Below are 19492 nucleotides of genomic sequence, written 5' to 3'. Positions count from 1 at the left end.
GCGAGTTGCTGCTGCTTTGTGTTCTGTCACCAAGGCAACTGATCACATTTAAAAGTTTTATTTGGAGTATAACACATGTTCTTAAAGTGAGCAGAATACCTGGGCTTGTGACTGAACTTAGGTTTTAGGGCCTATCTTTTGTTTAAACCACATAGCTTCACGGAATTCCATTCAGCACATTTTATATAAGAACTGCAGTTAATTTAAAGAATAAGTTGAAGATAAGAAATGGAAATTAAAACAATTAATCTTATAGTACATACCAGAGAAGAGTGGCTCTGTGATTGAATAGGAGTTCCATTCATATTTTTTCAGCAGTAGCCATTTAGAAGTTCTTTAGTTCATGGGCTAGTTGATACTTGCTCTAGATTATTTTATTTTAGGCTGTTGCACATTATGTTGATGATGTATTGGAAGTAGGAAAGAAGCCTTAGTGATGCAGTTTTGTGAAAGAAGTAGAAAGGATTTTCTGTCTTTATGATTTTAAAAAACGCAACAGGTGGTTAGTCTCAAAGACTTGTTTGTTCACCTGAGTATTTCTTCCTTCCTTAGGTACAAAATCTTCACCCCTCTATTTTCATAAAGACAGTAGGGCTAGTAAAGGCTTATTTTTGAAGCAAGAATTATGAGCTAATTTTAAGATGATAGAGTTTTGGGTAGAGTACTTTTGTCTCTGAGTAAAATGAAAGATTGAGGTAAACCCCTAGATGCCCTGTGAAACAAATGAGTTTGTGGAAGATTGATGTATTAAGAAAGTATGTGATACAACAAAGAGTTTTGTACCTAACTTAATTTCATGAAAGCTTTTTTTACAAGTTGGCTGAAATTTGCCATAAATTGACGTGAACCTCATACGTCCTTTAGGTGAGAGTGAGAGAGCAGAGGAGTCCCTTTGCAGACTGCCAATTCATCCTGCCCCAAACTAGAGTTTGAAGAGGCTGTGTCTCTTGAGTTTGTGTAAAGCGTTTGGGTTGAGAACCAATAAATGAGAATAAGCTACTAAATAACTTTTTAAGTCAAAATAGAGGTTTTGTGACTTTCTAAGCTTGTGATTGAACAAACCCAAGGACCTGTCTTTGTCATTGAGGTGCATCTTGTCTCATTTTTTTAAATACAGAGAAAGACTTGGCCACCATTTTCCCAGACTTAATAGTATTGTCAGCAAGGTCATTTTTTAGCAGTAGAGGCATCTAGTTTACGTTAGAAATCTATTAATATTTTCTATTAATATTAACTTTTTGTTGTTGTTGAGAAAATTACAGTTAATCAGATGTGATAATCATAAAGCCATTCATGTGGCTGCCTACTTTGGAAGGGAATTTTAAAATTTTGACTGGAATTTTGGAGATTCCCAAGTATTATTAACTCTATCATAAGCATCACCAGCAGGTGGCAGCAGTTCCCATGTTATAAAAATGCAGTTAATGGTTAACAGTAGTATTTTATTATAGAAGCTGGTTGATTTCTGGGATTTTAATTTTCCTCCTTGTATTTCATTATAGTCTGTTATACACATTTGTAGGTAACATGGTATCTAATGATACCAGCAAGGCAGGAACAGCAGTACTACTGTAAGGCCACTTAAAACTGTTTGCACCATGGTTGACACCCAATTGCTATGTAGGAAAGTGTCACTCTTGATAGTAGCACTTACCTGCAGCCACTGAAGTAAAGAAATTAAGTTATAGCTGAAGCCCCTAAGTAGGACAGAGGATTGTGACACTGTGGAACCTCTGATACTGGTAAGAGTGGCCAAATAGTTTGCTCCCCGAACTTTGGCTCAATGAAAAAATGGGCCAGCAGACCAGGCTGAGGGTTTGTGGTCAGAAAACTGGCTTTGAGGATGTTCTTAACAAATGTTTATGATAGTTACTGACTTTCAGCACCCACAGTCTAGTCTGCTCAATCACTCAGGTCCCCTCCTGTATTTCTCTGAGCCAGAGGATTCTTTGGAGAAGATTGTGCACGTTAAAAACCTAGTGAGATTCTGATGACAAAGTTGCTAAGTACAAAGTCAGCACAGTTACTTCATTTCCTTGCTTGGCTCTTTTTTTTTTCTCCTTCATTGAATCAACAAACAAATGAAACTAATATTAATACAACATAAATGCATATAAATTTAGAAGGTGATTATATGTCTTACCCTCAATCCCATTCCATTTTTTGCAACCTATTGTATTTTCTAGTATTCATTCACTTATTTAACAAATGTTTACTGAGCATTTCGCAATGGGCCCTACTATATATCTAGGTGCTGAGAATGTAGTAGTGAATAAAACAGACATAAATCTCCCAGCCGTTGTGGAACTTAAATTCTGGTGAAGGGAGACAGACACTAAGCAAATAATGTGGTTCATCAGAAGATAAGTGCTATGGAGAGAAATTGGGAGAGGGAATAGGGAGGTGGGAGAGGCAGAGTGATGCTGGAATTTATAGAGTGGAGAAGACTTCTTTAAGATAGTGCTTGAACAATGTGGGAATGAACCTTGTGGACACCTGGGAGAAGAGAGTTCAGGCAGAGGGAAGAGCATGGGAATGGCCCTTGGGATGGGAGCATGGTAGGGGCTCCAGGAACAGCATGGTAGCTAGTAAGGGCTGAAGCAGACCAAGGAAGGGAGACTAGTAAGAGGTGGATGGGAGTGGGCGGTACTGCAGACTGCCCAGGGCCTTGTGTGAACTCTGGCTTCCACTCTGAGATGGGAGCCTGTGGAGGGCTTGGAGCAGAAGTGTGATGAGGTCTGACTTATGTTTTAGGGGAGCAGGGTGAGCTAGGGTAGAAAGAGACCAGTTAGGAGACACTGCAGTAACTCACGAAAGAGGGCAGGTGGCTTGGGCCAGTGTGCCAGCACTTGGAATCTTGAGAAGTGGTTAGATTCTTTACTTACCTAATAGGACTTGCTGAGAGATTGGATGTATAATGTGAGAAGTGAGGCATCAGAGTTGATTTCAAGGTCTTTTTGTCTGAGTAGTTGAAATGGAGAAACCTGTAGGAGCACAGGTTTGTAGGTGAAGATTAGGAATTTAGTTATGGACAGATGAGTTTGAGACGCCTGGTAGTTATCTCACTGGAGATGTTAGGTTGGCAGTTGGATATTCTAGTCTGGACTTTAAAGGAGAGACTCAGGCTGGAGTAAATATAAGAGTCAACATATAGATGGTATTTAAAGCCATGAGACTGGATGAAATTACCAAGGGAGTGTGTTGTATAGAGAGAAGAGGTCCAAAGACTGAGTCTTGGGGTGCTTCAAATGCTAAGAGGTCAGGGCAATGAGGAGGAACCAGCAAAGGAAACAGAGGGTGGCCAATAAGGTAAGTAAACCAGCAGGCTTCCTGGAAGCCTCCTTAAGCTGAAGGAAGGAGTGGTCAGCTGTGTCAGATACTGCAAATAGGTCAAGTACTGTGAGCTCTAAGAATCAGTGTAGCAATCAGTGTAGAGGTCGTTGGTGACTTTGACAAGTGCCTTTTCAGTGGAGGGGAGGAGAAAATCTGGAGTGTGTTTGAGAAAGAATGGGGCATTGTTACAACAAGAAAAAGCTGAACAAACTGAAAATCTGCTTTTCTTAGATCTAGATCCATCAGAGAATTGAGGTCACAGGGCAAACCACCACAAAAACTAGAGAGAGACTAGAAAATACAGAATAGCTCAACTAAAGCAGAAGTTGCTAGAGCCAGTAATCAGAATTGAAATGAGTTGCTGGGGGCCTAGTGTGGACTAGCTCAAGTGTTAAAAACTCCTGGGAGCTAGTCTGAGGGGCCCCCACGTTCGTGGGTTTTACCTCCAAGAGTTCCCCCAGATTCTCACAGTGAGGATGGCGGATAAATTCCCTAGAACTTCAGGCAAGGGGGAGGGGAAAAGTAGCCATTTTGCAACACGCCTAGAGCTTTCTTATTCCATGGCAGAAGCCTGCCCTCAGGGAAAACAACTTTGCTGGAGCCTTCTCTGACCTAGGGGAAGGGCAGTTGGATGGCTTGAGCCCCCTCCTGCCTTCCTGTCTCACATAAGAGGGGAAAAAAAGGCAAAGAAACTTCTGAAGGTCTCAGCCCAGGGACTCTAGCCTACTAAAAAGAACAAAACAGATTTAATCATAAGATTATAGAATGCTGCTTCTCCCTAATACCATACCATCACTAGGCCTCCAGGATTATAACAGCGGATTACAGCTCTTGAGAGAGCTCCAAAACACAGACTGTTTTAAAGAGAAGTTTCTAGGGAAACCCAAAGACAACAGGGGAGACAAAAACAAGGACACTGAAGTTAAATCAAAGCCTCTGACACCTGCAGCAGATGTTAAACACAGCCTGGCTGCTAGCCAGGTAACCATAAAACCTCATACCATAGGCCTGTTTACCTTAGTTCCTGTTATCCAATACGTAATGTCTAGCTTTCAAAAAAAAATTACAAGGATGCTAAAAGGCAGGAGAAAGTCTGAATAGACAAAGCAAGCATAAGAACCAGACTCAGATGTGGCAAAGATTTTAGATTATCAGACTGGGAATTTAAAATAACTATGAGGGGCCAGCCCCATGGCTGAGTGGTTAAGTTTGCGCGCTCTGCTTCGGTGGCCCAGGGTTTTGCTAGTTTGGTTGCTGGGTGCAGACATGGCACCGCTCCTCAGGCCATGCTGAGGTGGCATCCCACATAGCACAACCAGAATATACAACTGTGTATTGGGGGACTTTGGGGAGAAGAAAACGAGGGAAAAAAAAGATTGGCAACAGATGTTAGCTCAGGTGCCAATATTTAAAAAAAATAAAATAACTATGGGGACTGGCCTGGTGGCGCAACAGTTAAGTTCACACATTCCTCTTCGGTGGCCTGGGGTTCGCCGGTTTGGATCCCAGGTGTGGACCTACGCACCACTTATCAAGCCATGCTGTGGCAGGTATCCCACATATAAAGTAGAGGAAGATGGGCACGGATGTTAGCTCAGGGCCAGTCTTCCTCAGCAAAAAGAGGAGGATTGGTGGCAGATGTTAGCTCAGGGCTAATCTTCCTCAAAAAATAAATAACTAAAATAACTATGATTAATATGCTCAGGTCTCTGATGGAAAAAGTGGATGACATGCAAGAACAGGTGGGTAATGTCAGCAAGAGATGGAAACTCTTAAGAAAGAATCAAAGAATGCTAGATATAAAATCATTGTAACAGAAATAAATGCTTTTTTTTTTGAGGAAGATTAGCCCTGAGCTAATTGCTGCCAATCCCCCCTCTTTTCACTGAGGAAGACCGGCCCTGAGCTAACATCCACGCCCATCTTCCTCTACTTTATATGTGGGACGCCTACCACAGCATGGCTTGCCAAGCGGTGCCATGTCCACACCCGGGATCTGAACCGGTGAACCCGGGCCACTGAAGCCGAATATGCGCGCTTAACCACTGCACCACCGGGCCGGCCCCAGAAGTAAGTGCTTTTAATTGGCTCCTCAGTAGACTGAACACAGCTAAGGAAAGAATCAGTGAGCGTGAAGGTATATCAATAAAAGCTTCCCAAACTGACATTTAAAGAGAAAAGGAATAAAAAGAAAAGGTGCAGAATATCCAAGGACTGTGAGACAATTACAAAAGATATAACGTGCATAATGGGAATACCAGAAGAAAGAGGGGGAAAGGATGAGAGAGATTAGAGCCAAAGTATAGGTAACTCCAGAAGTTTGCTATAAGGGGGATCAGAGAAGGAGGCTATTACAGGAAGGGGTGGATGTCCTGAAGAGTTTTGTTTTTAAAGCTAGTTTGGTATGCTGATAGGAGTGATCCAGGAAAATTTGATGCTACAGATGAGAGAGGAGAGTCTTGCTGGAAGAATACCCTCAGGGAGGGAAGAGAAGATGGGATCTAGTGCACAAGTAGAGGGACTGGCCACAGAGCAGGTGACAGGAAGAAGGCAGAGAGAATGAGGGCGGGGCTGGCAGGTGGGTGCATGTGATGATGGGAGCTTGTGGAACTTCCTTCCTGATTGCTTCTATTTTCAAGGCCATCAACTGAGAAAAAAGCTGGGGGAAGAGGGATTGGAGGCTTGAGACCTTATAAATCAGTCCTTAAGGAGACTCAGTGGACTAGGGGAATATAGTGTGATTGCCAGTCGTTGTTAAGGGTACCCTTGAGATCCAAATTACAATGTTCTGTTTTACTTACCTCTTATTACATAGCTCAGTATTCCATCACAGTATATCTTATTGGAAACTTATGCATGCTTCACTAGCATCTCATCACAGTAAGGATTTTGGTTCCCAGGAAAGAGGCATCAGATTAGCAACATTAGATTTCCTCAGTAGGCCAATTGGCTAATCCATTATCATATAATATGCTCTTATTTCCCCCTGGTTATTGTGTATGATCACTCCTCTTGGGGGCATCTATCATGCTTATAGTCAAACAAATAACAGGTACCTTCTAGATATCAAGGTGCTGATAGGGAAAGGAGAGAGCAGTATTTAAAGTCTGCCTTTATGAAACTTAGATTTAGTGGGAAACAAATACATGTCAAATGCTACATGTTTCTGAGAAAACTGAGCAGGGTAAGGGGGATAGCAAATCAGGATTGCTACTTTATATCGGAGGGTCAGGGAAGCACTCTCTGCTACATGACATTTGAGCAGAGACCTGAGGAAGTAAGGTAAGCCGTAGATAGATGTGGGAGGAATGGTAGGCCAGGCTCTTGGATCCATCTCTACTTTATAAACAGATATATATTTAATAGAAGAGGTGACACCCATTTACGTCAACATGCTGCCACTTTCTACTAAATGTAATAAAATTTTAAGCACATTCCATCCACTCTTCCTGAAATACAACTCCGTGTATACTTAATCTTTTTCCTTTTTGAGTATCAGACTTGAGATTTTAGATTCAACTTGTTCCACTTGGCTGTATTTAATATTTCTTTATTGATCAAATTGTCACAACCTGGCCAGTGGGAGCCCCATTAAACTGGTTACTCTGTCCTCTCAGTACTGCCTCAGACATTTTTTAAAGCACCCTTGTTTTCTGGCAACAAGATATTCCAGGCCCACTGTGATCCCTGCCCCAAAGTGTATAATTAGCTCCTCTCCAGGAAGCCCTGAGTGGTAGCAGAGGCCCAGTGTTGGCCAGGAGTGCACATCCCACTTGATCCACATAAGAACTGGTGTAGCAGGACAACCCTGCTGTTGGGCCACCAGGGAAAGAGAGTCCTCGGAAAGGCAGATCTTTTTAAGGTTCTGAGTTCATACAGACATTTTCAGTTTAGCTGTCCTCACTAAATCCTTTCTCATTTCATTCTAGTAATTTTTTTTTCTGTAACATTACCTACTTAAAATTTAATCACTTATTTACCAGATAGACAAAATGTGGAATATCCATACAATGGAATACTCTTCAGCAATAAAAAGGAATGAACTACTGCTACATACTGTATGGATTAACCTCAAAAACATGCTTAGTGAAAGCCAGGCCCAGAAGACGTCATGCTGTGTGAGCCCATTTATATGAAATGTCCAGAAAAGGTAACTGTAGCAGATCAGTGATCACCTGGACTACGGGAGGAGTAGGCAACTTTTTGGGATGATAGAAATGGATTGTGGCCAGGACTTGCACAACTCCATAAACTTAATAAAAAATCATTGAATGTATATATTTAAAATAAGTGAATTTGATAGGTATGTAAATTATATCAATACAATTGTTAAAAAATTAAACCCTTCTTCCAACTTCTATTTGTACCTTAATTGGATACATTGACCCAAGATGTTCCATTATATTGACTTTTTTAACTAAAAAAGAAAAAACTAAACCTATTTTCCATACCTTGTAGTTTTTATATCCCTCCTGGTCACAAATCTGCATGATTCTTTTTAATACCCATATCCTCATTTGGATCCCAAGTATAGCCAGACCAAGATAAATTATTGCTCATCTGTTTATTCCTACCATTTCCACACGGGCGCTTCATGTTTATGAAATATTTTGATCACTTTTCCCCTGGTGATTGAAGAAGAGATCAGCAGTTGCTATGATTGTGACTTCCTGCAGAGCTGTTATGAGGAGTGTGAAGCGTTGCTCGCTAGCTATTCCCAAAATATATAAATATCAATCCAGACCACTTCTGACCTTTGGGGGTGGAAGTCCACAAATGACACATTTTATTTCAAAATATTAGATTTAATAGAAAATATCACATTGTAAACAAGTCCATTGATTCATTAGCTTAAAACAGAATGACAGCACAATCGTGTATAAAAGCTAAAGACACAACACTGGTACCAAACAGCACTTAAAGAGAGGCCTGAGCCAGGCTCCAAAAGATCTTTCCCAGAAACAGAGGCAGCAGCAGCTTCCAACAGGCACAAAAATAGGGGGGAGGAGGCAGCATCCACTCCATGAAGGCTCAGGAGGGTAAAAGGCAGAGCAACAGACTCATCTCGTGAACAAGGGGTGAAGGATGAAGGGGCAAAAGGGCCGTATTTCCTGATGTTCTGGGAACATCAGAGCACGCCATGTGAACCTGAGAGGGTTAGAAGGCAGGGCACTTTAAGTGGGGAAGGGCATGAGGCAACTTCAGAAGCATTTGGTATGTTGTCTTGGCACTTAACTTGTCAGGCAGCAGGAGAACACATCTCTTGTGTGTTGTGACTAAACTCATAACTGAGCTGCCTGCCCTGGCCCCCATCACCTTGGCTGAACACAACACTGAAATCGTGGCAGTTGCCCCAGTGGGTCCTACTTGAGTATGTGCAACAGAGGAGCCACAGTGAGACCCTGCAACAAAAACACAGGGCTCTGGTGGGAAAAGGGTTTCCGCCTTCCTCCCAGTGCCAGAGGATCCCTGAGGGAGAGGAGTTTGATGTGGCAGGGCCCCAGAGGGGCTCAGCAAAAGCCTTCTCTCTAGCTCCACCCGCCCAAATCTTCCCCCAGGGAGTCCCGAGTTCATGGAAAGGTCAACTAGGAGCAGAAAAAACAACTGGAAAAAGAAAGTAAGGGACAGTTTTCTTTCCATGGCACTTGTTACTGACCAGAGGCACTGCTTCCCTTACATTGATTTTAGACATTGAGAGAGCTGGTTCCTTATTAGGAAAAGTGATTCTCAAATAAGGGGCAGGCCTGCTCAAGGTGGGGTTCTCAAGCCTCCAAAAAGGTTTTGTCCAAGGGCCACCAGGTGGCGCAGCAGTTAAGTTCTTGCGCTCTGCTTCAGCGGCCCAGGGTTCACCAGTTCAGATCCAGGTGCAGACCTATGCACCACTCATCAAGCCATGCTGTGGCAGGCGTCCCACATACAAAGTAGAGGAAGGTGGGCACGGATGTTCGCTCAGGGCCAGTCTTAGCAAAAAGAGGAGGGTTGATGGCAGATTTAGCTCAAGGCTAATCTTCCTCAAAAAAAAGGTTTGTCCAATATACACAAGCCCTTAACTCCTTCCCAATTGAGAATCAGTGCATGTAATGATAGAAATTCCTGATGGGAGTGTGTTGTACATGTGAACAGTGTCAGAGGCAGAACAAAAAGCTAAAAACCCCTAATCTCTGTGGGGCAGACATCCAAATTATGGAATGATTTTTGTTTTTTGTTTTTCTGATTAAGAGTAAGCCATTCTTCCTGTAGCTAAACTCTGTGACTAGGCTGCACGCTGCATAGCCAAGAACAGTAAGTACACCAGTTTATCTGGAGTAACCATACTGGATTAAAGAAATACAACTCTCTCCTCCTAAAGGCAATTTCCAGAAAGACACACCTGTCCCAATGAGGTACCTGACACTAGGATTAGCACAGGCTAATCACTGTATAGTTTCTTAGAAGACTGGCTTTTCTCTGTTTCTTTCTCTTTGATACTGTACAAGGGATCCACCAACTTGTTATGAACAAGCATTAAACCTACAAAAAATTAAAAAGTAGTTAATGCAGGTAGAGGCAGAGTTCCATGATTATCAACAGTAACATTCAGGAGCTCTCAGATTTTGTCCTAGAGCTGATACTCATCATCTTTTCTCTGTGGCCCCAAATGATAAACACCCTAAGTATAGAAAAAGAATTTGTTATTCCCAAGGAATGCTAGAATCCATGAGACTTTTGTAAAGTCAGTCTCTAGGAGAGTTGGCCATTACAAGGTTAATCTTTTCAGCAAAGAATAAATTCCAAATTTGCCTGCTCAGTAAGTGAGGATTTTCACGTAAGTTCACTTAAAGCAGTGTGTCCTTTTTAAGTAGAAGAAAAAAGATCCTCATGATGGTTCAGTGCCTTGCCCAGAGAGGAAAGGCCTGCCCGAGACCTGGAAAGAAAAAGTCTGGGGCTCAGGATCACTGTAAGATCACCACACAGCCACTGGACCACAACTCCTCACTTCATTTTCTCTCCTCTTCCTGAGAACAAACAGGTTTCTAGAAATGGAACCTTGCAGTCATGGATGGAAGAGAAATGACTGTGTGTTCCGAGACAGTAGGGTTTGATTTTATTAAAATGGCCAGAGCATGAAAGCTAGATCCACTCCTCACTAAGGCACACCCTGAACTCTGCCACCCACTCCCATTCCCACCCCTCCCTCACCTTTGAAATACTTGACAGTCTTCACTTTCAGCTCCAGGGTGGCATCCTCGTCACACACAAACACTGTGCGGGGATGCTGCTGGAAAGCAGACACGGTCCACATATGGTTCACTCCCTCCTCGATGGCCTTGTACAGAGCAAATGCCTTGTGAGCGCCTGTGATGAGGATCATCACCTGGGGATCAGAAACAAGCCCGTGATGGAGGGGAATGAGGGGCAGAACTGAGGGTGCAGACACTTGAATTCCAGTCTGGCCACCCCAAGACTGTAAGGACTATTGTTTTCATAAGCATTCTAAGTCATTAGCATGTGACACACTGTGCTCCGTGCTCCCTGTGCTTTCTCACACAAATAGCCTGAGGCAGTGAGCATGATTATCCCCATGTTCTATGATAAGGAAATGAGTGGTGTGGTGGGGTGGGGGTGGGGGTAGGGGGTGGTTAAGTAACTTGCTCCAGATTGTTTCTGACCCAAAGTCCATGCTCTTGACCACCACGTGATAGTGCCTCCCCGCACTTTTGATGATGACCGTGAAAGTGCCCTGTGAACAGACATGCCATATAAAGGCCCACACCTCTTATCCCAACAGTTCTGACACTGGGTCCCAGAGGGTCCTAGGCTGGGTGGGTTTTCACAATCACAATCTGAAAAAGAAGGGTCCCAATCTGCACCACCTACAAGGGGGCCTTGGAAGCAATGGTGAGAGTTAGCTGAGTGACCCCTAAGGTCAACCCCAACAAGGCTGCCCCATAATCTGGTCATTTGCAGTTCAGAATATTAAACCTACTAATATGACTTGGGGTAACACTTTTTTGTTTAAATAAAACAAAGGCACACCCTCCATTCAACAATTAAAATTATCAATAACATAATGTTGGAAAGTGATCATGAAGAACTCAGCTCTCAAGTTTTCCTTTCACTGTAATTCACTTGTACCATGGAGCTGTGAACAGGATTTACTGTTCTTTTCTTAAAAGATGAGAAAACAGGCATAGAGAGAATGTGACTCTTTGTTCAGGACCCCAGAACTCATTCTAGTAAAGAGAATTTCCTGATTTCGAGCCCAGGTCCTTTCCCAAATCATGACACCCTCATACGACTGGGAGGGCCCTCGAACCCTAGTGTTCCCAAGCTGCAAGGCCAGCGACAGCAGAGCAGCCTCCCTGGTCCTGATCCGAGGTTACCCAACAGAAAGCTGGTGCCGTCGCTCAGTTCACAAAGGTCACTGTAGAAGGGGAAGCTTTTTCACTGATTTAGACATTTGTTTACAGACCTGGGCAAAGAAACTTGAAGCTAAAATGTCTGTAGCTGCTTCCCATTAAATATACCCCAGAAAGGAAGAGGAAATGCTTCTAATGAAAGTAAGGAAATTGGAACCACAAAAAATTCTTATGATACCCAACTTTCTAGGGAAAACCTCACTAAATTCAGTCAAGAGACTTCTATTTAATTACACTTCTCCACATAGGTGTGTCCCTGAGCACAGGGCTAGAACCACAAGCATCCTGGGGCTGCAGGGGGAGCTTCCTTTCAAGCAGTGACCTCTACCAACTACAGGGCACCAGAGGGTCTCTCTCAGTACCTGGGCAGGTGCAAATTCACGTTCCAGCATTAGTGGTACTGGGCTCCTCTCTGCCTATGAGAAGCTCGAAAGCAGTACGTAAGCAGAGGCCAGGGAGCCCGTGGCCTCCTGGGCAGTCGGGGCTCAAAGGATTCATCTCACACTGGGGACAATGGTTACCTCAAAAGAGGAAGGAGGAATAGTGACGGGTCAGTTGGGATTTTAGCCTTATTTATAGTGTTTTCATTTTTAATAAAAATGTATTCAGGTGGTACCTGTATAGTTAAAATTAACAACAAAAAGAAAAGTCCAAGCTCCCACCAAAGGCGTTTGGACCCCTTGTGCCCTTACCTCTCTAGCATCCATGACAGTGCCCACACCCACCGTCAGGGCCATGGTGGGCACCTTGGCGAGATCTCCATTGAAGAACCTGGCATTGGCCAGGATGGTGTCCATGGCCAGCGTCTTCACACGGGTCCTGGACACCAGACTGGAGCCCGGCTCGTTGAAGGCAATGTGTCCGTCAGGGCCGATGCCTGCCCAGGAAAGCCAGCCAGGACAGCCCTGTCAGTCCCAGGGGTCCAAGACTTCAAGAATGGACAATCTCTCCTTCCCCACCTGGATCTGAAGAATCCTTGAAAACTGTGCCTCTTTTCTCACTCACCCCTGGGTGGGTACACTTTGAGCATATGATCTTCCCATCTCTCCCGCACCTGCCCATTTCTATGTGAGGCACACAGACCCATTGCTAACTTGCTGCCACCCTGCAAAAGCTAAGTAAGGAGTCCACCAAATAGCTTCTGCCTTCCCAGGTCATCTAAGTCTAACTTCTCTCTCTCCTGCCTGGATCCGGGTCCTGCTGCTGCGATAGAGTTGCAGCAAGGAACACACACACACACGGCCTGGACGGGTCTACTAAGTTCCTAAAACCTCAGACCACGAGCGCTCTGAGCTGCCGCCTCTCCACCTTGAAGTAGGAAGAGTTAAATCTAGAGCAGTAAAAGGGAGTCCAACCTCACCTCCTCTGAGTGACTCCAGAGGGGGTGACAGATGGAAACATAAGAGGGCAGACCAGGTAGGAATAAGAGCACAAATCCAAGAGGGGACACCTAAGTCCCTGCCCTCTCTCCACTGCTCCAGCCTGCTGACCTTAGGCAAGTCGCAAAACTTCTCTGGGGTCCAACTGGCTATCTACAGTGTGCAGGGGGTGAGTGTGGAATCTTCTGGAACTATGTGAGTCTGTGATTTTAAGTTCCACAATGATCCCTGAAACCTTAAGACTGGGGAACAGAGAGAACCTCGGAGTCCAAATCCCGTCCTCTCAATTTATAGACAAGACATCAAAGTGCAGGAAGAGAAGATGTGCAAGGCCACGCAGTTACTGAGCAACAGAGGCAGAGCGGGGAGCTAGGGTTCTCACTTTCTGCCTTTCCAGGGTAATAAATGGCCACCACAGTCATAGCACAGAGAGAGGAAGTGGTTTGAAGACAGACATGGGTCTCGTCCTGCTTCCCATGTGTTCTGACCACCCCAGGTCTGGCCTGGACACGAGCTGCAGTGTCAAGCTCACCTCCAACAAACAGCTCAATCCCGCCTGCAGCCTTGATCTTCTCTTCAAAGGCGTCACACTCAGCCTGCAGGTCAGCTGCATTCCCATCCAGAATGTGGGTGTTTTCTGGATGAATGTCAATGTGCTTGAAGAAGTTGTTCCACATGAAGGAGTGGTAACTCTCCGGGTGGTCTCGAGGAAGGCCTGTGGGCCATGGCCACACTCAGTCGTGCCCAGGCTGAGCCGGGGTCTTCCTTCCAACAGGATGCCAGGATAGCCACAGACCCCCAGAGACATTCTCAGGAGAATGCTCATCAGGGAGGCTTGGGCACCAGCCCTCTGACTCCCAGCCACTCAGGACAGGCTAAGCTGATGTCCCTAAGTATCTATCCACCACCAATACCTATGACCATGGGACTGGGGCAGAGAGCTTCAAACCAGGGGCCCGAGGAATCCCCTCATTCTGATCTCCTTTTCACAAGGGAATAACCCATAAGCTGGAGGCCGAGGTCACTCTAGGCCTCCACAGGTGGCCTAGCCACCTGAGGGTGGGGCTGGGCCCATCTGGGGAAGGGAGCAAGCATACCCCTCACCCTGTGCCTCTCACTCCACCATTCACCTCCAGTTATACCCCCGCTCAGCCTGAACCCAAACTTGAACACCAGGTGGTTGGAGAGAATTATCTCAGGGCTTCCCAAAATGGATCTTTTTCAGCCAAGAAGAAAAAGAATGTTTAAAGTGAATGTTTAATGTTAAACGTTAAGAATGTTTAATGTCAGCCTTAAAAAGGAAGGAAATTCTGACACATGCTACAACATGGATGAATCTTGAGGACATTCTGTTAAGTGAAATAAGCCAGTCACAAGAAGACAAATACTGTATGATTCTACTCATATGAGGCATCCAAAAGTATCAAATTCATAAAAACAGAAAGTAAAATAGTGGTTTCCGGGGGTGGGGGGCTGGTGTTAATGCGTAGAGAATTTCAGTTTTGCAAGATGAATTCTAGAGACTGGTCACACAAGAATGTGAGGGTATTTAAAACTGCTGAACTGTACACGTAAAAAGGGTTAAGATGGTAAATTTTATGTGTATTTTACCACAATTTTTTTACAAAAAGAAAGTTTAAAGTGAAGCCATTACCAAATGACGGTGGGAGGGGGGAGGTGACAAGAAGACCCAGGTGTCGATTTTCAGCAGTGGAAAGGACACCAGCCTCAGCACCCCTCCCAGTGCACCTGGCAGAAAGGGGCACTGGAGGATGAGCACTGGAGAGAAAGTCCAGACATGGACTGTGGGGGAGACACCCTAGCCATGATCCCATTTGCAATGGTTTGTTCCAGAAACTGCATGGAGCTGTGGGGGAGGCAGAGAAGGAGATACTCTAGTATTTATTAACCACTTGCTCTGCAGGAGAGGCTTCCACATCTGTTACATCAGGTAATGCTTACAACCTGTGAGGTCAGCTTCAGCAGCCCCAAGGCCTGGAAGAGACAGGCAATGCTAACTGCATATCACCAAGCATCCTGAGACATCCCCATGCCTCTCCAGGGCCGAGCCTATGAGGTGAGGAGTAGGACTTTTCTGGAATCACTCAAGGACCTTGAAAGAGAAAGACTCACCTACATACTCGTCCATGTTGAAGGTCTTCACGTATTTGAAGGACAGGTCTCCATTCTTATAGTACTCAATCAACTTCTTGTAGCAGCCAAGTGGGGTGCTCCCTGCAAGAGAGGCCACAGCCATGAATGCCCATCAGCCCCCAGCTCCTGGAAGCCCAGAGGGTGCCCAGGAATGAGGCAGGGCTGCTCCACAAGAAGAACCTGTCAGATCTGAGAGAAACACATCAGATCTGAAGTCCTACCCCAAAGCTGCAATCCTAACCACCAGCATTGCTTGTTTAAGCCTCTTTCCCCACCGACTGTAAGCTCCAGGAAGGCAGGCTGTTTGTCTCACTCACCGCTGAATGCCCAGCGCCAGCACACTGACAACTGAAAGGCCTGTGACTAGGACCTGAGTGACCGTCAGACTTAATTACTGACGTGATACTCCCTGACTAACTACTAGGTGGGAGGCACAGGGCCACGGGGTGTGGACACAGAGAAGAGGCAGAGCAGCCATCCTGGAAGAGCTCCCTGTCTAGGAGTGGCGACACGAAGCAGTAATGCTGACTGTGACCGGGGTAAGCTCAGGGTTCAGGGAAGACCCCACCACCACCGCAGGGCAGCACTCTCGAGCTGAGTGTCATTAAAAAGTCAACGTCATAACACAAAAAAGGCAGGAGGACCACTGGAGACTAAATGACTAAAGATGCATCAGGCCTGACAGGACACTGGATTAATTTTCTTTAAAAAGCTGTAAGAGAGAAATGTGGACAATTAGGGAAACATTTTTAATATAGCCTGTATATTAGATGATATTGTGGAATGAGTTTCAATTTTCTTAGGTGTGATAAGGGTATTGTGGTTATGTAAGAGAATGTCCTCACTCTGAGGAAATATGCACTGAAGGATTTAGTGTCAGGGCGTCTGGAACTCACTTTCAGGTGGTTCAGAAAAAAAAATGTTTGTGTGTGTGTGAGTGTATAGACAGAGAGAACATGAGCCAGAAGAGATGAAGACGAATGGTGCAAACTGTTACCAACTGGTGAATCTAGGTAAATGGCACTGTACCATTCTTTCAGCTTTTCTGAATATTTGAAATTTTTCAAAATAAAAACTTGGAAAGAAAAAAGACTCAATCAGATCAGATCACTCTTTTCACAACCCACCAATGGCTTCTCGTTTCACTCTGAGTAACAACCAGTCCTAACAAAGGCTCTGCATAACCTGGCCCCTGGCTTCCTCTCTCCCCTTTACTCATCCTGCTCCACGCAATTCGACCTCGGGGCTTTTGCACATACTGTTACCTTTGCCAGCAATGTTCTTACTTCAGGTATCTGCCTGGCTAACTCTCGCCTCTTTAGGCCTTTACTCAAAGGTCACTTCCTCAGAGAAACCTTCCCTGCCACGACATTCAACACTGCAACCCTCACCCCTGCCCAGACACTCCCTATCCCCCTTTAGTGCTTCATTTTCCTCCTCTCTTAGCACCCTCTAATATACTCCATATTTTGCTAGTTAATTATCTGTCTCTCCCACTACAATTAAATCTTCAGGAAGGTGAGAATTTGTGTCCTTTTTGTACATTGTTGCATCCCCAGCTCCTAGAAAAGCTTGGCACACAGCAGGCATTCAATAAATATCTGCTGAATGAATGACAGTGGCAGCACCCCCAAATAATCAGCTTGTCCCTGTGACTTGGCCTTCGCCATTCCCTGCCCCCTTGAGCTTCATCTTGTCCATCTTCCAAACTTCTAGCCTTCCCATCAATTCTGTGAGCGCCCGAGTATCTAGCCAATAGATTCCTTTTCTGCTTAAGTTAGGTGGAGTTGGTTTCTGTGGTTTCCACAGCAGACATGACTGGTGCTTCATCTCACAGAAGGAGTGTCCCAGGGAACCCAGATGGAAATGCTACGCCGGTTGAAATATGAGTCAGGAAGGGGCCAGCCTTAGAGGGCCCTGGATGCCACGCTGAGGAGCTTGGATCTGATTTTGCAGATGATGGGGAACGAGGGAGGGGTTTCAGCGGAAGCCCAGACTCTGACCCGGGGCTGCTCCACAGTTAGAAAGCAGGATGTGAGTACAGCCCCCATGCGGCCTGAGACAGTGGTGGTGGTGGTTTCACAGGTACGTGCAGATGCTGCCCCAGCAAACCTCTAGTGCACAGGCCCCAACCTCCACCTCACTGGCCACATGATCCTGTGGCCTGTGTTTGGACAGCTCATGAGTTAAGAACAGTTTTTATATTTCTTAAGTTTTTAAAAATCAAAAGACCATCATTTTGTCACATGTGCGAATTATACAAATTTAGACTTGTGTCCATAAATAAAGTTTACTGGCAGATGGCCATGCTCATTCATGTATGCACTGTCTGTGGCTGCTTTTGAGTTACAAGGGTGGCGTTAAATAGTTGCAACAGAGGCTGTATGGCCAGTGAAACGTAAAATATTGACTATTTGGCCATTTACAGAAAAGGTTTGAAGACCCCTGCTCTAGTGGACAGGCCATTGGGACAAATCCACCCACTTCTGAAAGAAATAATCAGGACATTTGCCTTGAGGAGCTGGGGTCAAAATATCCTCCTTCTAGGCAACATTCTGATTTTTCCCCAAAGAAACCGGGCCTGTTTTTCACTTCGGCCTGTGTTTAATTAAGCCTTACAGAAAATGCTTTGAGTAAGGACCTTTTCAATTCTCCCAAGGATGCTGCTTAGTGAAGAGCGCTCAAACGCACAGAAGAGAAATTCATTACATAAAATGTACCCTGTAAGGCATCAGGACTTCATTTTGTTACGGAACCCGGGCTGATAGGGCAGACTTAGGATGTAGCCTAAAAAGCAAGGTCTTCCTGCCTAACCAAGATCCCCTCTGCTCTAGGACTCCGCAGGAGCAGGCAGCAGCTAAACCAACCCATAACAAAGCCGGGTCCTCTGTTTTGTATGTCCTGGGGCAGAAGAGTTGTCCACACACAGTGCCCGTACCTCAGAGGCCTCCTTAAAGTCCCTTGGCTGAGTGGGCCCATCTAACAGACCCCTTAGACTAATGCCCACTCTCTCCCCCACCCATGGCACCCTCTCCATCCCAGAACGCACCAGTAGGGAGCCCCAAGGTGAAGTACTTGTCTGGCCCCGGGTTAAATTGGATGATGCGGTTCCGGATGTATTTGGCTGCCCACTCACTGGCCTGAGAATAGTGGTCCAGGATGATGAGCTTCATCTTGTCCTGCAGGGGGCCGGTGACAAAAGGAATCAGTGGTAAGGGCAGGGAGAAAGGGATGAAGATGGTTGGGAGAGAGGGAAGAAGCCCTTCTCACCCAGCAACACCCTCTCCCCTGGCTGGCTGAGCCCGGAAGCCGAAGACGAAAGCCCTAACTCAGCTCAGAGAGGAATTAACAGGCTGGGCCAGGCGTCTCCACCACCCACCAGGAGGCGCTGCTGGGGGACGAACGTGGCTTCTCATTTCGGTTCCTCCATTTACCAACTGCAGGACCTCGGCCGAAGGACCCAGGTTCTCTAGCCTGTTTTCTCCTTCGTGAAAAAGGGGGCAATAGTACCTACCTGACAAGCTTCACAATGGTGAATATTAAATGAGGGCATGCATGTAAACCACACAGTATTCAATATGTTGGCTATTATCTTGTAGCTCGACCCAGCCCTACCCGCCCCCCTATTCCCCACCCATGGACTCTTCCTCAGTAGAGGATCCTCAATGTGTGTGTGATCATCTTGGTCCACTAAAGCAGGTGGGGGCCATGGGCTTTGCCTGGAGAGGTGTGTGCTCTTTCAGTACTGCAGCGGGGTGCTCCCACAGGCCGGCCTTGCTTTGTGAATCCTCAGTTTCCCCAAAGCACAAGGGGTCACAGTATTCGCTCCAGAAGGAGGACGTTTGCTCCCCCCGCCCTCGCCAGTCAGAGTGGGAAGGCCCGAGGCGGAGGGGGCCAGATCGGCCGGCCGTGGGCTACAGCAGCGTTTCCCCCACGCCGATGGCGACCATCCCATCGCCCCGCCGGCCCCGCCTGGGGAGGGCGTTCGAGCGGCTCGCTGGGGTCCCGGCCCCAGGGAGCCGGAGGGGGGCGCAGACACCGGACCCCTGCCTGCGCCCGCCCGCAAGGAGGAACCCCTCCAGCCCCGCTCGACCCCCACTTACGCGGACACCTCCCGCGGCGGCTGCGGCGAAGGCGCTGGCGGCCCCGCCCCGCGCGCGTCACGTGGCCGCGGGTCACGCGGCGCCGCTCACCTCCCGCTGGGCCCCCTCCCCTGCCTGGGGCCAC

At 46.1% G+C, this 19492-nt stretch overlaps 1 protein-coding gene across 1 annotated transcript; it reads right to left on the bottom strand.

The window, feature by feature from the left end:
• Positions 1 to 8104: 8104 nt before the first annotated feature.
• GNPDA1 (glucosamine-6-phosphate deaminase 1) lies at positions 8105 to 19486 on the bottom strand. Its single transcript, XM_046665834.1, has 7 exons — positions 19369 to 19486; positions 18315 to 18444; positions 15245 to 15346; positions 13644 to 13826; positions 12425 to 12609; positions 10513 to 10687; positions 8105 to 9843 (listed from the first exon to the last, which is right to left on the bottom strand). The coding sequence occupies exons 2-7, from the start codon at positions 18436 to 18438 to the stop codon at positions 9743 to 9745; spliced, it is 870 nt and encodes a 289-aa protein (XP_046521790.1). The 5' UTR covers positions 18439 to 18444; positions 19369 to 19486; the 3' UTR covers positions 8105 to 9742.
• Between the last annotated feature and the right edge of the window lie 6 nt (positions 19487 to 19492).

Source organism: Equus quagga, chromosome 7 (genome assembly GCF_021613505.1).
Source record: "Equus quagga isolate Etosha38 chromosome 7, UCLA_HA_Equagga_1.0, whole genome shotgun sequence".
Classification (NCBI taxonomy): Eukaryota; Metazoa; Chordata; class Mammalia; order Perissodactyla; family Equidae; genus Equus; species Equus quagga.
Note: the sequence above shows the minus strand (reverse complement) of the source record. Positions and strands in the feature narration are given on the sequence as shown.